Source organism: Neofelis nebulosa, chromosome 9 (assembly GCF_028018385.1).
Source record: "Neofelis nebulosa isolate mNeoNeb1 chromosome 9, mNeoNeb1.pri, whole genome shotgun sequence".
In the NCBI taxonomy this organism is placed as follows: domain Eukaryota; kingdom Metazoa; phylum Chordata; class Mammalia; order Carnivora; family Felidae; genus Neofelis; species Neofelis nebulosa.
This window is the reverse complement of record NC_080790.1, coordinates 16,447,033-16,466,606: the sequence shown is the minus strand read 5'-3', so window position 1 is coordinate 16,466,606 and position 19,574 is coordinate 16,447,033. Positions and strand designations below refer to the sequence as shown.

General features: G+C 45.8%; 1 protein-coding gene and 1 long non-coding RNA gene across 2 annotated transcripts in view; one reads left to right on the top strand and one right to left on the bottom strand.

The window, feature by feature from the left end:
- The first annotated feature begins 598 nt into the window (after positions 1-598).
- APOB (apolipoprotein B) overlaps positions 599-19,574 on the top strand; it is a 38,956-nt gene continuing 19,980 nt past the window's right edge. Inside the window, exons 1-18 of the mRNA XM_058682637.1 lie at positions 599-794; positions 1,066-1,104; positions 2,264-2,379; positions 3,597-3,742; positions 5,772-5,925; positions 6,763-6,918; positions 8,434-8,558; positions 9,208-9,293; positions 10,464-10,683; positions 11,473-11,700; positions 11,916-12,033; positions 12,141-12,287; positions 12,971-13,182; positions 13,450-13,687; positions 14,262-14,438; positions 15,819-16,010; positions 16,936-17,103; positions 17,800-18,011. Of these exons, the coding sequence (XP_058538620.1) occupies positions 728-794; positions 1,066-1,104; positions 2,264-2,379; positions 3,597-3,742; positions 5,772-5,925; positions 6,763-6,918; positions 8,434-8,558; positions 9,208-9,293; positions 10,464-10,683; positions 11,473-11,700; positions 11,916-12,033; positions 12,141-12,287; positions 12,971-13,182; positions 13,450-13,687; positions 14,262-14,438; positions 15,819-16,010; positions 16,936-17,103; positions 17,800-18,011 (2,801 nt within the window). The 5' untranslated portion in view covers positions 599-727. The remainder of the gene's footprint in view (positions 795-1,065; positions 1,105-2,263; positions 2,380-3,596; positions 3,743-5,771; positions 5,926-6,762; positions 6,919-8,433; positions 8,559-9,207; positions 9,294-10,463; positions 10,684-11,472; positions 11,701-11,915; positions 12,034-12,140; positions 12,288-12,970; positions 13,183-13,449; positions 13,688-14,261; positions 14,439-15,818; positions 16,011-16,935; positions 17,104-17,799; positions 18,012-19,574) is intronic.
- Positions 2,528-5,826, bottom strand: LOC131484441 (uncharacterized). Its single transcript, XR_009248250.1, has 2 exons — positions 5,713-5,826; positions 2,528-2,718 (listed from the first exon to the last, which is right to left on the bottom strand). It is a non-coding gene; the product is annotated as an uncharacterized LOC131484441 (long non-coding RNA).

Genomic DNA, 19,574 nt, shown 5'->3' with positions numbered 1-19,574 from the left:
AGCCTCCTCTCCTCAATTTTCCAAGAAGATGGTGGGGGTGGGGCAGGAGAATGAGACAAGGTTCCTCAGAACACCCAGTCCGTAGCTCACCAGGCCTCTTTCCCCTCTCCCTCTGCTCCGTCTCAGTGGGCTGAATCCCAGGCAGGTGACGCACAGCCACAGTACTGATGAACATTAGGGGCACCCTGCCAGGACAAAGTCTACCAAAATGAAAAAGAAAGGAAAACGTCCCAACCAAGAGTCTGTTACGGACTGGCTCTGGAAATAGCTACAAAATCAGAGCAGGGGGCAGGGAGCAGGGGTGGGCTCTGTCCACGTGCCCGGTCATCTCCTGAAGTCCCCGCTGGGCCGGGGCAGGCCTCTCAGGCGCCAAGCACCCCCGCCCCAGGGCCCCACTCTAAGCAGGCCGGAGTAGAGGCCTGCCGTGGCCCTGGCTGGGTCTGGGCTCAGGCCCCCGGCCGGCCCCTCCTGGAGCTCAGAGGCCAGGCGAGCCCGGTGTGCAAAAGCAAACAGGCCGGGCTGCCCTTTGGACCTTTTGCAATTCGCCCGGCGCGCTCTCTCGAAGCCAGGGCGCTGCGGCCTGGTATAAATGGGCCGAGGGCGCTGGCCGCGCATTCCTAGCTCGGGTGCGGGGCGGCTGCCTGCGGGTGCCCGTCCCTGAGGAGCCAGCCAGCCCGCCCGCCGGCCTCCCGCGAGGCACAGCGAGGGAGCCGCCCACCCCGTCGGCATGGGCCCGCCGAGGCCCACGCTGCTGCTGCTGCTGCTGCTGCTGGCGGCCGCCGGCGCCTGGGCGCGTGAGTGGGGCGGGCCGGCGTGCGGGCGCGCGGGGCTGCGTCCTCGGGGAGGGGGCCGGGGGCGCCGGGGAGCCGGAAAAGGGCCGGCGGGGCCTCATCCTCGCGCAGCACGGTGGGGGGTGGGGAGAGCACGGGCTGGGGAGCGGGTTCTCCAGGAGCCGCTTCTCCTCTAAAAGCTGGAAGACCCCTGCGGTGCCCCTCCCGGTGAGACGCTGGGGCCCATCATCGGAAGACGGGAGAGACCACCAATGTCTTTCTCCTTTTCTTACAGAAGATGAGGTGCTGGAAAACGTCAGCCCCGGCTGCCCAAGTAAGGCGCTTCCCCACTGGGCAGGGAAGGGCGCCCCCACCCCCCAGCCCACCCTGCTGCACGCCAGCTCACTAAAATGCTGGGATGCTGGGATGGGTGTGCACTGCTCTGAGCCCCAGGAAGCCAGTTCCTGGGGCCTCTGCCCACCTCCAAAGGAGCTCAATTCTCTTCTCCTTGCTGTTCTATTCTGTCCCAAAAGCATGGCCTAGGGCAGGGTGGGGAAGGAACTGTCATGCTGTGGGCCCGTGGACACTTTAAAGAGACATCACCATCTGTTTATCGGTGGCTAATCATTAATTCGAAACATATGAGGGTGAGGAAATGCTGACTTTAACCTTTGTGCAGAAGCCAGCCCCCCAGTCCTTCATATTTACCTGACCTCTCGGGGTCAAAGGAGCTGGCCTTGCGGTGGTACTCAGTGTTTTCCTGAGAGCGGGAGGCTGGCCTCCGATGGGGCAGCACTGCCATCTTGTGTCCATCTCGCGTCACTGCATCTGTGCTCATGCCCCAAATGTCCTTTTTCTCAAATTGTTAGGCAAATTCCTCTCCAGCACAATGGAAACCTCCAGATACTCCTCCTTGAGGTTTTCTTAAGACAGATACTCCTAAAACTTAATGAACTCTGCCTCATGGATTTGTGAGAACCAAAAAAGAGCCACAGAATTGTGGTATTTTCAAGCTGGAAAGGTGTTAGAGGTATTTGCTGGTTTCTCTTGTAGACTTTCTGAGCCCCATTGTTTAACGCTCCCCTCCTTGCACCTCAGAGGATACATCCAAAATACCATCAAATGTAAACATTATCCTCAATGAAACACAGTGGGGAAGTTAAATCTGTAAAGGGAAAGTATAATGCAGTCAATTAAAAATAATTTGAGTCTAGGCGTACCTGGGTGGCTCAGTTGGTTGAGTGTATGACTCTTGATTCAGCTCAGGCCATAATCTCATGATTCCTGAGTTCCTGCTTGGGATTCTCTCTCTCTGCCCCTGCCCCCCCCCCTTCTGTCTCTCTCTCTTGCTCTCTAAATAAATAAATAAACTTGAAAATAATAATTTTAATTACCATTTTTTATGATCTGGGCCACTGCCCCTCTCTTCCCAGAGTTGACTATCCTTGGGGGAGTTATCTGCTACGTAGTTGACCTATTTCTCCCCATTTTAGAAGGAGCAACTCGATTCAAGCACCTCCGGAAGTATGTATACAACTATGAGGCTGAGAGTTCCAGTGGTGTTCCTGGGGCCGCTGATGCAAGAAGTACCACCAGGATCAACTGTAAGGTATGGAGGGAGAGGAGGAGCACCCGGAGGCACGGAGTCCACGGCTGAGCAAACCCAGCTTATGCTAGGACTGCTGTGACCTCAAAGTGCAGGGACTGGCCCTCAGTTTGCAAGTCAGCCACTTTGCTGAGTTGTCTGCCACAGAAAATTTTGCCAACCAGATTCATTTTTCCATTCGTTTGCAAGATGCCATTGGAATAGATATCTAGAATATCAGCATTGCAGGACGGTAGATTTAACATGATGAGAGAAGCCCAGTGGGTGAGCCAAGGGAGGTGGGCATCTCAGGAAAGCATTCTGGAGTGCAGTTTTGATACTCTAAGCCAAACAGTGTCTTTGCTAAAAGGAAAAAGAAAAAAAGAAAAAATTAAACATGCAGTTTGTTCTTGAATAAAATTTTACCTGTGGTTCAGATGACTGTATTCATGCCCATGTTGATATGGAATGGATCTAAGGGCCACTATTGGGATTTGTGTTGGGGAAGAAAAGTCAGGCTGAGACATTGACCTCTTCTTTCTAGGGCCCCGTAGTCTGTGCTGTCGACTAAGGTAGCCATTAGCCACATGTGGCTATTTAAATTGAGTAAAACTTAAAATTCAGTTTCTTAGTCACCCTAGCCACATTTCAAGTGCCCATGGCTAGCAGCTTTTATGTCAGACAGCACATGGAAATATAGAACATTTCCATCATTGCAGAAAATTCTTTAACAGTGCTAGATGACAACTAGGGATCTCCATACACGCCAGCTCTACGAGAAGCTCTGAAGAGGCCCTAATAGATAGATACAAACAATGGGGTCTGGGGCGGGGGGGGGGGGGGGGGCGGGGGTTGGTGACATTAAGGAAACATTTGGTGTTGAAACCAATGATAGCCTGCTTCCTGCTTCCTGTTGGTCTTCCTCTTGCTCCCAGGCTTCATTCCCTCTAACCAGTCATGCCTCTTTAGAACCAATACAAAAATAAGTCCTCCTTTACATGCACAGGGGCAGACTTAAAAAACTTGGTACCTCAGAATGCAAAAAAGACCCAAAATCGGACTAAGTCTGTTGATTCATGGGGGACCCGGAAGGCATGTTAAAGACCCACGTGGCGTGGGGAGCAGGTATCACAGTCCCCAGTGGATTGCTTGTAGTGTCCTGATTAAAGAGTAAGGCCTGGGCTGTGGAGGGGCTCACATTCTTGGTGGAGAGTCTTCAGGTGCTGCTATCCTCTTCCCAGGTTGAACTGGAGGTGCCCCAACTGTGTAGCTTCATCCTCAAGACGAGCCAGTGTGCGCTGAAGGAGGGGTATGGCTTCAACGCCAGGGGGAAGCCGTTGCTGCACAAGACCAGCAACTCTGAGGAGTTTGCTGCTGCCATGTCCAAGTAAGGCACGGGCTTGTGTAAACTTCTGACTCTGGGAGTCGCTGCATGTATTGTGCATATACGTGTGTGTGTTGCATGTGTGTGTGTGTCCAGTGAGGGATGAATCTATGTGTTTATAGGAGGCATGTGTGTGAGAATAAGTATTTTATGTATTCACCACGGATCAGGGAATTGCTAAGTTGTCACAAAAATCAGAAAGAGGAAGCATTATTTACCCTCCCCTAGTGAAGTTCCCCTAATTATCATTTAACTGTGTTTCTCAAATAATTTCATGCTTTAAAACTCCTTGAGACAATAAGGCTGAGATGGTTGATTTAAGTAAGCGAATTTTTGTTTAAAGAATTAAATGAGACAGGAACCTAGTGCTCTTCGTTGGGGAAGAGGGGGTCCAGCAGGATTTGTTGGTGTGGCTACTCATGGTGGTGCGGGGTCTGTTCAGCATGGAGACCAAGCCCAGCCTCTAGTCTAGAGCGTTCTGCTGGTGCACGCTGACCAGGCCATTCCTGGTGTTTACAGCTGGTGTGTCTTCTGACTGATCAATGTCTATGTGACACCAGTTGTTAAATATTTTGAACATCACCCCTGCCTCCAGTCCGAATCACAGCTGATGGTGTCCTAAGTGTGTGCAAATAAATACAAGCAGTGACAGAGGTTCGTTGATCTGGTAGCACCAGGAGCTCTCTGCCCATCTTCAGTTTGTTACACATTAGACATGAAAGCCAGTCCTTCCTCTGCAGAGTAAGCCTTGAGGCTTCTGACTCCCACCAATAGTTTTTCTAAGACCTAAATGTGTATGAGGGAGAGGGATGCAGTGACAGGAGGGACTAGGAGTTACTTTTTGGTACTTATCTCTCTCCGAACAAAAGGGACTCCTGCTCTTGATCACCACAAGGCTTTCCAAGCCCACATGGCTGTGTCTGAAACTGTCAGTGAGGATGTCGAGCTGTAGGAGATGTGCCTGGCCCCCTTCTCTTCCTGCTGACTTAACTAGAAAAGGTGCAGCCCTGAATCCCCAAAAGGGAGTCCCCAGAGGGAAGTCCCTAAGATCATAGTTGACATGGGCTTCAGACACGATCTGAGACCACATACGAGTGACTACCCAACAAACATATGAGTAGAAGCTCAAATTCGCTAGTAGTCAGGAAGTGTAATTAAGGTAACAACAAGGTATTTATCACCTTATGCCCATAAGACTACAGAAATTTAAAACAGCTACAGCACTTGTTGCTGGCAGGCCTCCGAGGAAAAGTGTACATATGCATTGGTGGTAGAAATGAGAGCCGATAGTCAATAGCTATTATAATTAAAAATACTTATTGCCTTTGACACAGCAATTTCAAAACTCTGGGATTCTAGCCCGTGAAAAGAAAAGCAGTAGTATATGCATAAGGATGTTTATTTCAGTGTTGTTCGTGTGGGGAAAAAAAGATCCAGAAATAAAGTGAATGCCACTAAGTAGGAGAATGTCTGAATAAATTATATATAACCATAAAATGGGAATGCTCTATAGCTTTTAAAAAAAAAAATCTGTTAGAGCTTTACCAAACAAGTCAAAGGATTTCTATGGAGTATAATTAAGTGAGAAAAGCAAGAAAGAGAAAAATGTGGAAAACACAATGTTGTTTGTATAAAACAAGCAATGAAAAAAATCTTTATGTGCAAATGCTTCCACCCCCACACCTCTGTATGGGATTGCCTGCGTGTGGAGATAGAAATGAAATACCCAGTGGGTTGTTCCTTGAAGAGCACGTCAGCAGAGATTGATGTGGGTGGCAAACAGATACGGGATGCGTGAGTCAAGCGAAAACAGGTAAAGAAGTAAAAGCATGCCAAAAATATACACATATTTCTATACTTTTTTGAAAAATGTGTGTATACGTGTAGGTACATTTGTAAAGAAAAGATGCAAAATGAAAAAAACGGTAAGTAAGAAAAAAAAAAAAAGGAGGCTGCAAAGTGATCCAGCTTACGTCCAACAGGCTCACAGTGGAGAAAAGACACTTCCGTGACCACACTCTCTCTGGAACAGGTACGAACTCAGGCTGGCCATTCCTGAAGGGAAGCAAGTTTTACTTTACCCAGAGAAGGAGGAGCCTAAACACATCCTGAACATCAAAAGGGGCATCATTTCTGCCCTCCTGGTTCCTCCAGAGACAGAAGAGGATGAGCAAGTGTTGTTTCTGGTGAGAGCTCAGAGAGTGGGTAATTGTGGCCCTTTGAACTCCTCTTCACATATTTGAGCCAGGTCCCACTGTGTATGTAGAGTGGGTTATTCATGTGGCTCCATGGCTTGCTACACAGTACCCAAGGCTCCCCCTCTCTCCTGGGCTCACTGGTAGATCCTCGTGAACAGGCTGAGCAAGTTGGCTTCATTTGAAAGCAGTATTTGAAGAGTCCTGGCCACCCTACTCTTTTGTTTGATTTTTTTCTATCCCCACCAGGTGTCACAAAGTAAAGCCTGTGTGTGTTTTCAACACAGAAAATAATTGAATCTGTTGCCAGCCTCTCTTAAGAATTTCAAGTTTCAATCTGAGAGACAATTCAATTTACTTGAGCCCCGGGAACATTTCTGAGCCCTTACTGAGTTCTAAGTTCTATGCTATACCACACTTGGAGAATACAGAGATGTATCCTGCAGAAGCCTTTCCTCAGGGAGTTCTCGTGGTCTGGGGAGAAAACCAAGATACATTAAATACAAGGTAGATTGGAATACATGCCATAAATGAGCAATAGAGAAAATGATCTGAGAGCCCAGAATAAAAAGTCAGAGTTAGCTGGGTCCTGGGAGGCCAAGCTGGAGTGCATTAGAACCAGAACCACTCTTAACTGGCTTTCTTACTCTGCCTCTGGCCAGCCAGGCAGCAGCAATGCCCACACTCTGCCTAAGAGGAAGAAAGTCCCCTCCCTGTCCATATGGCTCCTGCCTTTTCTCCAAGGCTCCTTTCCCACCCCCTCTGAAGCACCTAAGGCTGCTTTCGCACATCCATCGGATAAACCTGTTGTCTCTTCTGCTCGCATAGGATACTGTGTATGGAAACTGTTCCAGTGACTTAACTGTTAAAACAAAGAAGGCAAATGTGGCAACAGGAATCTCCATCGAAAGAAACCTGGAGAAGTGTGATCGCTTCAAGCCCATTAGCACAGGAGTTAGCCCACTTGCTCTCATCAAAGGCATGGTAAGTTTCACACCCACATCGCTCCTTGCGCTGAGCACAGTCCTCTTGGTTATTAAAATTCTGGAATGTTAGAGCAGGTACGAATCTCAGAGAAGATCCAACCCAGCCTCATCTTCATATAGATTTCAGCAGGAAACTGAGGACCAAACCAGGAAAGGACTGATAGAGGCCACATGGCCTGTTATTAATTAAGTCAAGACAAGAATCAGGTTCCTGACTCTCAGCCCAGAGCTCTGTCTTTCTTGCCGTTATTCTGTCACTGGCACCAAACCTTCTGCCATCGATGGAGAATAATGACTGTCCATCCATGAGAAGGTTCTAGGGCTTAATGTAGGGCAGCAAAGCCACTTGCCACTCTTTCCTGTAAGAGAACTGGATGTCCCCCCACCTCTAGGCATCTGACCTCTGAGGAAGCCCCAAGACCTGTGTTCTGCTCTCCTCTCCCTCACTCCCATGGAGTGACATTACCAAGACCATTCTAGTGTCATTTCCTTTCATCCCATATACAACCCTGATCAATACCTGGCCCCTCTGCTTCTTGTCTAGGCCACCCCCTTAGTATTAACCTTCTCTGCTGTCACCTTAACAGGGCTCATGCAGCACCACATTACCAGAGCTTGCCCAATGCCTTGTAATATCTTGTGGGACGTGAATCACAGCTTATCTCAGTAAATTGGAAGGTCTTGAGCAATCACTGCCATGCTTGGCAATGTTCCTGGTCATTGTCCTTGGGGCCAAAAATAGGGCATCTGATGACAAGAGCCACAATCAAAAGAGGCCAAGGCACTGGCTTATCTTGAGCACCTGCTGTATGCTCAGACTTACTCTAGGCAGCACTGAGGGTCAGAGACAGTGGCAGATGAACCATGGATTTTTCCCCTCAGGGTACTTACAGTCTAATACAGGAACAAGTTTCCTACACATGCCAATAAAGGACAATAAATGGCATACTTGATAAAGTTATACACTGAACAGTACAGACAAGCAATCCTAACTCCAACCAGGAAGGAGAAAGCAACTATTCAAACAGCTCACTGGGCAGAGCTGTTGGTAGATCCACTTAGAAGAAATGGTGGGCAAGCATCAATCAGTCTAGACCCAAAGATTCGTGGAGGATGTGGAGCATGAACCTGAAAGATACAAAGGATGTAAAAGTGCAAGAGAGCCTTAAGGACAGGCTTCTAGGCAAAGAAAACTTAAGAAGCAGTAGTTTGTCGAGTGTCAATGTGCAGTGGGTGAGTATGCATACAATACCAGGTTATATACACTTTGTATAGGATGAGAGGTCCATTGGGGTGGAATAAGAAGAGTACAGCTTGACTCAGCTTGGCGTATGCCAAGTTGCTGCATCCTTTTGTCTCAATGTCAAGTACCAAGTTCCCTTCTTTAACTGAGTTTATCTAGTGGTGCAGAACTCCCATCTCCCATCTTCCTCGAAGGTAAATGTCCCTTGCAGAAGAATCAGGTTCAAGCCTCAGGAACTGATCAAAATGCTTTTCCCGATCCCATTCACAGATCGGCCCCTTGTCAACTCTGATTAGCAGCAACCAGTCCTGCCAGTACACTCTGGACCCCAAGAAGAAGCATGTGTCAGAAGCCATCTGTAAGGAGCAACACGTGTTCCTGCCTTTTTCTTACAAGTAGGTTACCTTCTGCACCCTGATTCATCACTTATGGAGTCGGTGTAAGATGAGTGCTTGTCGGGTGCCCTGTTGTAGGTGAGGCTGTGCCTGGAGGAGGCTATGAGGAGCTACAGAGCACAGCCCATCCCTGTCGCCATTTTCAAGCAAACAGAAAATTCAGCAGGAAAATCTTAGGCATGCAAAATAATTTGATATCAACAAAATGTATCTGAGACCCAGACTTTAAGAGTTAGAACAGTTTTATGGAGGATTTGAGATGGGGACCAGAGACTTGGATATACCAATCCATTTTGAAACCTGATCCATCAACTTGTATTTACTGAGTAATTGCTTCATTCTTGGCATTGTGCTGAGGGTAATACACAGGAATTTCAAGGCACAAATTAGTCCCTATACTCTGGGCACTCCAGACTGGTGAGAGGTGTAAGGTACAGATGTCCTTCTGAAAGAAAGACAGCTAGCATGTTCAGGTGGAGGTAGGTGGTGTTCATTGGCGGGCGAGGGGATCAAAGAGGCTGAATTTAATGGTTTGAAAAATAGGCAGGATTTGGGTAGAAATGAGACGAGGGAAACACTCAACATGAAAAGAATAGTGCGCTCTGAGGAGCTGACCATCCATGACATGATGTACTTCCTTTGTTACCAGGAATAAGTATGGGATGATGGCACAGGTTACACAGACATTGAAACTTGAAGAAACACCTAAGATCAACAGCCGCTTTTTTGATGAAGGTAAGATTTTAGGTGCACACAGTTGCCAGGGCTGGGAAGTCTGCCCAAGAAACACCATGTATCATGGCTTAGCTTCTTGCTGGGTCCTAGGAAATGTCTGCTGACTAATGAGTCCAGCGGGCTTTGGTGTTCTGGCTCTGGGCCACTCTAGTGAGCAAGCATGTTCCTTTCAGAATGTCAAGTGGTGATGGGACAAAAGAAAAGGAGAAGTGTCCCAAAGCTACCCAGATTTTCAGAAATAGGAAATTGGCCTCCTAAGTCTACCTTTGGTAGATCTGACAACTTTATACACCCAGTAATTAGGCCTGGAACCTGGATGAGGTAGGAAAGTGGGAGAGGGCGTTTGGGGTCAGGAATCCATCTTTAGAGTAGGAAGGAACCTTAGCGATCTCTAGTCCAACTCTAGCCCTGCATTTGTCTTGTATTTAAATCTGTCTTATGCATTCCCTCATTGTTCTCAATGAGGGAATGCATAACCTATGGTAGTAGCTATGTGGACTTTCATACCCACTGTACAGAGGGGAAAATGGCACATGGAGAGGTCTGTGATGTACTCAAGGTCTCTGAATATTAGAAGTGATGCAAAATGAGCCCCCATGTCTAGTCTAAGTCAGGACTCTTTCCATGGTACCACATTTCCCTTGTTATTCCCCCACATTTCCCACATTAACACATATGCTGGCATGGGTCAGAGCAGGGTGATGGAGGAGACACAGAGGGTCATCCCCCCATAAGCTGATCCCTCTGGAAAAGATGGCAGGTGAGCACCAGTGGGTCTAGCCTCAGCCATAGCACCTCCTCTGCTTCCTTCCAGTAAAGAGGTAATCTGATATCAAATTCAGACAAGCTGGGATTCAATTATGGCTCTGCCTCTTACACTCAGAGAGGTCTTAGGCAAGGTGAGTTGCTCATCTATGGATCTTAGTTTCCTTATCTTTAAATTGAAGAATAATAGCAACCCATATGGATAGTATGATGAGCAAATGCATTAAAGTAAAAGACATTGAAGTCAGATACCTAGCACAGAGACAGATACATAATAGGCATCGAGTATAGTATAGTTTTCTTTTCTTCTTTGCTGATACCTCCCTACTTTCTAGTTTCTAGTAGACCAAGAGGTGGTTGAAATGTAGATAAGCAGGAATCCCTTTGACGCTTTCCTCCTCCCAGGTACCGAGGAGGTGGGTCTGGCCTTTGAGATCACCAAATCCACATCACCCCCAAAGCAGGCCGAGGCCATTGTGAAGACTCTGCAGGAACTGCAAACATTACACGTCTCTGACCAGAATGCCCAGAGAGCTAACCTCTTCAATAAACTGGTTACTGAGCTGAGAGGCCTCAACAATGAGGCAATCACATCCCTCTTGCCAAAGCTGATCCAGGTGTCCAGGTATTTCTTTAATGGTTGCAACCATATCTTTCGTATGACCTATGGTATCTGGCTGAACTTTCAAATGTTGGCCAAGCAGAAAACCTCAGGGGCCATTAAAATATCAATCCAGCTAATCAACTAGTCAATCAGTTAATGTTTGCTGGATAGAGAAATATCAGCTAACATGCTTAGAGTTCCATGGGACACACACACACACACACACACACACACACACACACACTGCATTCAAGGCAGATATGCATTTGTGTGTTAATATAGGAGGGAAATACTTCACACATTTTGATGGATATCTACTAATCTAATCCCTCATTCTATGGTGAGCACCTTGGAAAGTTTGAGAGAAAAAGACATCTGTGCCCTCTGGAAGCCTAGGCTAGTGGAGAGAGAATTCGGGCAAACAAAGTAATACCGTGATTTCTCTATACTTCAAGGCACTGGCTCTAAGTGCTGGGAATGTCAGAGGAGGGACTGAGGACCAAAATGAGGCCATGCCAGTGTCTGCCTGGCATGTTCTATGTTCTGAACGAAGGACGGGGATAACTGTCCTCTTTTGGTGATAAATCTGGGGTCCTTCTTCAGACTTTCCTCCATGGTGCTTCCCCAGGGGATAGTGCTTATAGGGAAGGCTTCCTGGTTCCTGGGATACAAGTTGCATTTCGGAAGATGGTCAGATTTGGAGAGTGAATACAGGAGATCAGGGCACTCCTGACCGAGGAGCATCATGAGCCAAGGATAATGGAGCTGCCTAAAGGTGATCTACGTAATCCTCTGCTCTTTCTTTCTCAGCCCCGTCACCTTACAAGCTTTGATTCAGTGTGGACAGCCCCAGTGTTACACTCACATCCTCCAGTGGCTGAGAAGTGAGAAGGCCAACCCCCTTCTGACAGATGTTGTGACCTACCTGGTGGCCCTGATGCCAGAGCCCTCGGCCGAGAGGCTGCAGGAGATCTTCAGCACAGCAAAGGAGAAGCAGAGCCGGACCACTTTATATGCTCTGGGTCACGTGGTCAACAAGTGAGTTTCACACTGGCCCTCCTTGCAGGAGTTGAGGAAGACCCTACATCTCTGTACTAAGGTCATACCCTACCCTCCACTTCCAGACTCTTACGCGTACACTGTTTTTCCACTGGCCGTTTTGAGAGTAAAGCCCCGAAATAAGAAATCTGCACACACAAGTTTGTTAAGGTAAACCTAGCTATGCTTGCTGAGTCCTAACTCTTATTCCGTAGCTATCATGAGACAAACCCTGTGGTGACCCAGGCCCTGCTGGACATTGCTGATTACCTGTTGGAACAGATTCGCGATGATTGCACTGGGAACGAAGATCACACCTACTTGATTCTGAGGGTACTTTTGGTCTTTTGTATAATATACATCATTTCAGAAGCATTTTCCTGGATACCCCCTACTTCTCATTCTGCACCCTGATTCCCCCTCATTTCTTTTCAATGCAGGTCATTGGAAATACTGGCAGAACCATGGAGACAGTATCCCCAAGACTCACGTCTTCGATCCTGAAATGTATCCAAAGTTCAGAGCCATCACTGCTAATTCAGAAGGCTGCCATCCAGGCCCTGCGGAAAATGGAACTTAAAGATGAGGTTAAGTCCACAGAGGATGTCTAAACGTAAAAAGTTTATTCAGATTAACAAGGACTTGGAATGAGATTCTAAATCTCATCATTCAGCTTACTTTATTTTACTGCTTTCTAATTGCCAATTTCAGTAAGCCTATTGACCTGACTGTAGACAAGAGAGAAATATTGGACCATGCTGCTACTCTAGCACTCAGAATATGAGACTTTAGCTCCGTGCTTCCCCCCTACCAGATCAACCGCCACTCATCTTAGAAAAACATGCCTGATTTCCCCAGTCTTCCCAAACTAGGATTGTCGACCTGGCCCTACTTTGGGTGGAAATGACTCCAGAGTTTTGGAAAATGCCTTATTTATTCACCCCACAGTCTCACTACCCCTTCCCACACTGAAATAATTTGTGTTAAAACAACTTTCACCTAGTAGCATCCCTTCATCAAGTCACAACTTGAGTATGTTAATATAGTTGAATGCAACATGCATTTGACACGAGTCTTCTGAGACCCTTCCTTGGAGCTGGTTGTTCTGAGGGATACTGGTGAGAAGATTCAGTACCAGCATTTGGAAAGTTATTAGAAAGAAATTCGACTTGCACGTAATAAACTGCTAGCAGACCCCACCAGTGTTTGCCAGGCATGTTCTGTGTTCTGACCAAAGGACAGTGGTAATAGTCTCCTTTTTTGGCTACAGGTCCGGGAAGTCCTTCTTCAGGTTTTCCTCAGTGATGCCTCTCCAGGGGATAAGCGACTGGCTGCCTATCTCATGCTGATGAGGGGCCCTTCCCAGTCAGATATTAATCAGATTGTCCAGTTTCTCCCACGGGAACAGAATGAACAAGTGAAGAACTTTGTGGCTTCCCACATCACCAACATCTTAAACTCAGAAGAACTGTATATCAAAGAGTAAGTAAGAGTAATGTTCCCCCATCTGAAACAAAGTGCTAGAATTCTAAACCTCATTCCGAAAGGCCACTGCCTACCCTTATGGAGTGTTCTTTCTCCTGGGCAACATTCATGCAAAAGTGCACCAGACCTGAGCCAAGCTCTTGAGCAAATGAAACCCAAATCTTTTAGTAGCAATTGGCAATCCCTATTTCCTTGGGGTGGGACAGACAATGGATTAGTCATATGACATGTAAGCTAAAAATAACACTCCTTCTTTCCATCTAGCTTGAAAAGCTTAGTGGAAGATGCTTTGAAAGGATCTCAACTCCCAACCATCATGGACTTCACAAAATTTTCCCGGAACTACCACCTCTCCAAATCTGTTTCCCTTCCATCACTTGACCCAGTCTCAGCCAAAATTGAAGGAAATCTTATATTTGATCCAAATAATTACCTTCCTAAAGAAAGCATGCTGAAAACAACCCTCACTGTCTTTGGATTTGCTCCAGCGGACCTCTTTGAGGTATGTGTGATACTAAGAACAGGCTTACATCCTCTCTCGTGTTGTATACAACACCACAAATAGGAAGTTGAGGGAGCGATGAGGCAGCCTGGGGAGGAATTATATTCAGGCAGTTCATTCATACCAACTGTTTGAGGGCTTCTTCTTTCCCACCTCCCTTGCCCCCCTGCCTTCCAGCTAGAGGTCACCTGAGGCATGACTCTGTAGTATTAACGGAAATGCAGATGTCTCAGAGAAGTCCTTAGAACCAAAATCCAAGAAAATGCATGGGCTGTGTAATCAGACTGATCTGGCTCAAACCCCAAATTCATTCTCAATCCGAATCTTTTGTTTAATTATTTATCCTCTCTGAACTTTAGCTGCCTCTTCTGGAAAAGGGCAAATAATAAGTTCTGCCTTTCAAGATTCTAGTAAGAATTAAATACCACAACTCCTGTGGAGTGCTAAGTTCAGCTCCTACCCTGTAGTATTCATTAAATACTGGTTTAATTAAATGGACATAAAGAGAGGAATTAGAGGCTGACATACAACAAAGAAACCTGACGGCATTTTCTTGCCTGATTTTCTTTCTCAGATTGGTTTGGAAGGAAAAGGCTTTGAGCCAACATTGGAAGCTCTTTTTGGAAAGCAAGGATTTTTCCCAGACAGTGTCAACAAGGCTTTGTACTGGGTTGATGGCCAAGTTCCTGATCATGTCTCCAAGGTCTTGGTGGACCATTTTGGCTATACCAAAGATGATAAACGTGAGCAGGTATGTTTTTGTTAAGTACTCCCTCAAGGAAGGCTTTCGGTCTCAATGTGAAAACATTTTATCCAAGCCTAGAAGTCATCAAGGAACTGTCTAGCTGAAGTGACAGTTACGACTGTTATTAACCAGTCCTATGGGGATAAGGACTATGTCCTCTGTAATTATAAGCCTCCTGGATATTCAATGTGCCCAGCGGCCAGACTCGTTAGAGGCACTCTCACATGATGATTAAGAGTGTAAACTCGGGGGCATGGGTTTGAATTCTCACCACACTGTCTTCAAACTGCATACCTAGAAAAGCTGTTTGATATTATGTCTGTTTCTACATCCCCAGAGTGTGCTAATAATCCATGCCTCCCAGGGTGATTTAAAAACTAAATGAAGTAAAGTATGTAAAATGCTAAGCAGAGTGCCTGACTGGTACTGATTGATCAATAAGCAGATACTATTACAATTTTTGAATTCATATTTTCATAATTAACTGCTTTTTTTGGCTCTTACTCATATCAGTGTACTAGCTAGTGGGAGCAAACCACTTTGAAGCCAGCATAAGACCTCACTTAAGGAGTAGAAAGCAGATTGAATAACCTGGAGTTTCTTATTCTTTAATTTTTCGCCTTACCCAAAGTGTGGTTCAGGCAATTGCATCACATCAGAACGTGTTAGAAATGCAGGTTCTGAGGCCCCACCAGGATCTACTGAATCTGAACCTGCATCTTAAGGACATTCCCTAGGTGACATGTATGCACATTTCAGTTTGAAAGACAGGGCAATAATTTACTCCTAGATGTTCACAGATGGCCCCACCTCCACCTTGTAATTTAACTACCTCCACCTGAGGCTGAGGCTCTTTGCTGTGTTCTGGGTCTATCAACACTCTCTTCTTTCTCAATGACTAAGCATCAATCTATAGAATTCTTCTTAACTCTAAGAAGAACTTGTCTAGGATGGTGTGTTTTTAAAGCATTTGGCCAATTTATACAGCAGCTGCATTTTCTCAAGAAACCCCTAGTATTCATCCCTTATCAGAGGAGAAAGGGGTAAGCTGGGAAGGGGTGAGGGATAGACAATCTTCTACTCCTGGTTAGTCCTATGAATCCTGACATCTTCCTATGCCTGCATTATTCAAATTAAGAACAGTGTGGAAGCATTGCTATCCGTGGTAAGACCTCAGGGTCGTTGTTGTTGTTTTTCATCTCAATTTGGAGGAGCTATCTATTTTTCAGTAAAAGGTGGGAGTCTGATTTCAGTGGCTTCTCTAGATCCCCACCTTGAATACTTGTGTTTAGCCCATCATGGTGGCAGCAGATGGGCCTCACATCAGGACTCTAAATGTCTGACAATGCTGACATCTCATTAGACATTTTGTTGTTAAAATCCCAGGACATGGTCAATGGAATTATGCTCAATATTGAGAAGCTGATCAAAGATTTGAAATCCAGAGAATTCCCAGAAGCCAGAGCCTACCTCCACATCCTGGGAGAGGAGCTTGGCTTTGTCAGGCTCGATGACCTCCAGCTCCTGGGAAAGCTGCTGCTGAATGGTGTTCGCACTCTGCAGGGGATCCCCCAGATGGTAAGTCGGCCAGGCCCCGTGATAGGGCAATGAGATTAGCCAGTGCTCTTTTTAGATCTCCCAGACTCCTTACAATCCTGTCCCACAAACCAGAGAAAGTGCTGGTACTTCCTTCAAAAAAGCAATTCAATTGCCTTGAATTTCAGAGAGGAAGATTCTTAGACTGCAAATAATTGGTAACATTTAGAAACTAGGCCATTTGTAACGTTAGGTATATCTTTTAGAGCATTCATTTGTTCATCTGGAAAAAAATATTAAGTGTTACCTCCCTATATCTATGTTACAGGTTCCTTTTAATATTGAAATTATAATGATGAAGGAATGTATTTGATAAACTGTAGTCCACTATCTAAATATGAGCTATAGTTTCCACTATTATTAATTTATTAATAAGGTAGAAAATATCCAAACATATTCCCTGGTATTTGATAAATAACAATGTTGGCTTTAAGAAAACAGACCACAAGTTATTTTCTAGAAATGTCATTAAAAAAAAAAAAAAACTAATACATACTATTATGTCTATCATGTCAATAGCTCATTGGTTTCAAGAAGAAATGGTTTTATCATAATATATTACACTTACGTAAAACCTCATTTATGTTGAGACTCCAAATAACTGGAATTAAGCCATGCCATTCAAGGCTACTTAAAGCACATAAAGCTCTGAGGCACGGCAATATTCTCAAGGGTCTCCAAACCACTAGTTCAAAATGACATGGTATCTTTCCAGGGAAATTTCTTATATCCCAACCTGTCAAAACTGATAATCATTAATTTTATCAAATACTCAGATAATCAAAATATGCTAGTCTGTCCCTTCTGGATAACAAACAATTATCATGTGATATGTGGGAAGTCACATTTCACAAACCCCAGTTTGATGAGGCTTACTTGTAGTTACTGTACCTGGTTGGACCCACAGATTGGCGAGGCCATCAAGAAAGGTTTAAGGAGCGACTTGTTTCTTCACTACATCTTCATGGACAACGCCTTTGAACTCCCCACCGGACTTGGGTTACAATTGCAAATCTCCTCCTCTGGAGTCATCACTCCTGGAATCAGGGGTGGAATGAAGCTGGAAGTAGCCAATGTAAGATCCTGTTCATTGTTTTGATTCCTTAGATCATTCTTTTCCTCAGGGGTGGGTTTCTTGTACAATTTTAAAATGTGTGTCTAGTTGAAGATGAAGTACATCATCATTGTAATCGCCCTACTCATTTTTATGAACTTTAGGATTCCACTAGGAGGCGCCACCTTGCTAGCTCCTGGCAGTAAGGAGACCGCTATTCTCTCAATAAATGAGGATTCCTGTCATCTTTTCATCCTGTTATGCTTAAAGTTAACTGGGGCACTTCCTAGTGCTGGGTATCAGTGTCTGGCTCTAGGGAACTGAGAACGTGGCTTTTCTTCCTCCAAAGAAATCACAGTAGGGGTGCCTGGATGGCTCCCTTGGTTAAGCCTCTGACTCTTGATTTCAGCTCAGGTCATGATTTCACAGTTCATGGGCTCGAACCCCACATCAGGCATCGTGCTGACAGAAGGGGACCTGCTTGATATTCTCTCTCTCCCTGTCTCTCTCTCTGCCCCTCTGGCATGTATGCATGGGCTCTCTAAGCAAACAATCAAACAAACATTAAAAAAAAAAAAAAAAAAGAAATCACAATAATGTTTCCTAAGGTGTGAGCTATCCAGAGATGTTAGCACATGGGTGGGGAAGGGCACTTGATCTGACGCCAGGGGCCTGAGGTGTTTAATGAACCTGAACAGGTCGTTTTCTGACTTAAAGATGCAGGCAGAGCTGATGGCAAAGCCCTCTGTGTCCATGGAGTTTGTGACAAATATGGGCATCATCATCCCGGACTTTTCAAGGACGGGAATCCAAATGAACACCAACTTCTTCCACGAGACAGGCCTGGGTGTGCAAATTGCCATGAAAGCCGGGCAGCTGAAGTTCACGGTTCCGTCTCCTGCGAGGCCAATCAGGCTGTTCAGTGGCAGGTAATTCTCTTTCCAGCTCTGATTAGCCAGTGTAAGAGAGAAGGTTGCGACTGGATCTGTAGGGCTTGGCTGCCCAACATAATTCAAGGCCCTGTGGCCGTGGGGGTGTGGGGGGGAGAGAATGTAGTGAATTACCTACTTTTAACCTAGCCTAGACTCATTACATAATTACAGTTTCTTCAACTGTCCACATTTTACCAAACTGAGATTTAGGACTTGCTATTTAATCACTTCTTATTAGGTGATTTTTGTTATTGTTTATTTGTTTTGAGAAGAAGAAACACAAACTCTAGAAAAATCATCCTTGGGAAATGAACATTTTTTCACAGGAAAAATACCAGAGGACATACTGATCTGTGGTAACTAGCTCAGCAGATAGAGCAGGAAAGTCTTAATCTCATGACTATGGGAGGCAGCGTATTTGGAGAGCTCCATTTTCTTTTTTTTTTTTTTTTTAATTTTTTTTAACGTTTTTATTTATTTTTGAGACAGAGAGAGACAGAGCATGAATGGGGGAGGGACAGAGAGAGAGGGAGACACAGAATCGGAAGCAGGCTCCAGGCTCTGAGCCATCAGCCCAGAGCCTGACGCGGGGCTCGAACTCACAGACTGTGAGATCGTGACCTGAGCCGAAGTCGGACGGTTAACCGACTGAGCCACCCAGGCGCCCCTGGAGAGCTCCATTTTCGATGATATCCTCAAACATCGATTTGCCTTAGTTTGTATATCTTGGACACATTAATTTGTCGATTCAAAAATAGTAAAAATGGTATTTAAGTGCCAACTCTATACGAAGCATGTTAAATGAGATACACAAGGTCCCTGACCTTCTAGCACTTAAAGTTCACAGATAGGACATGCAGGGAAGCAAACCCTAAGAACAAACAGAGGCCTGAGAGGAAGCACAGAAGGACATGAAGTTCTGTGTGAGGTAGCCTGGGCCACTCAGGGAAAGCTTTCTGAAGAAATCGACATGAAGACCATGTCAGAGATATGCAGAAAAAAGAGAAAGGAATAAGTGTTACCAGGCCAAGAGAAGAGAACAGCCCGAAGGAAAAAGAATGTGGCTCAGGAGCTGCAAGAAACTCAAAACTCAGTGTGGTGAAGTGCACAGGGGACAGGGAGGGAGGTGACAGAGGCTGGCAAGGATCAGCCTTCTCAGCCATCTGAAGGGTGCTGGACTCTTCTGAAGGCAAAGGAGTTTAAAATGGGAGCATAAATCAAGCAAGTTTGGTGTTTTAGGAGACCTCCTCTGACTCCAGAGTGGGACAGGGATGGAAAGGAAGCATGACTGGAGCCAGAGAGACTGGCTGGATTCTGTCACACCCACGTGTGGGTGAGAACAGGTCGCAGACTGCACAAGAGTGCCAGGGAGGGTGCGGAGAGGAGTGAGCCCACTCCAGAAAGTCTCAGGAGGTGGAAACAAGAGCACTTGGTGATTGACCAGATGTGGGGTTGAGGAAAAAGAAAAAGGAAAAGGCAGTGGGGGTATCTTTCGCTGAAATAGGGAAAGCAGCTGGTTTGGAGGAAGCTGACAAATTCAGTTTGGGATATGCTGCATTT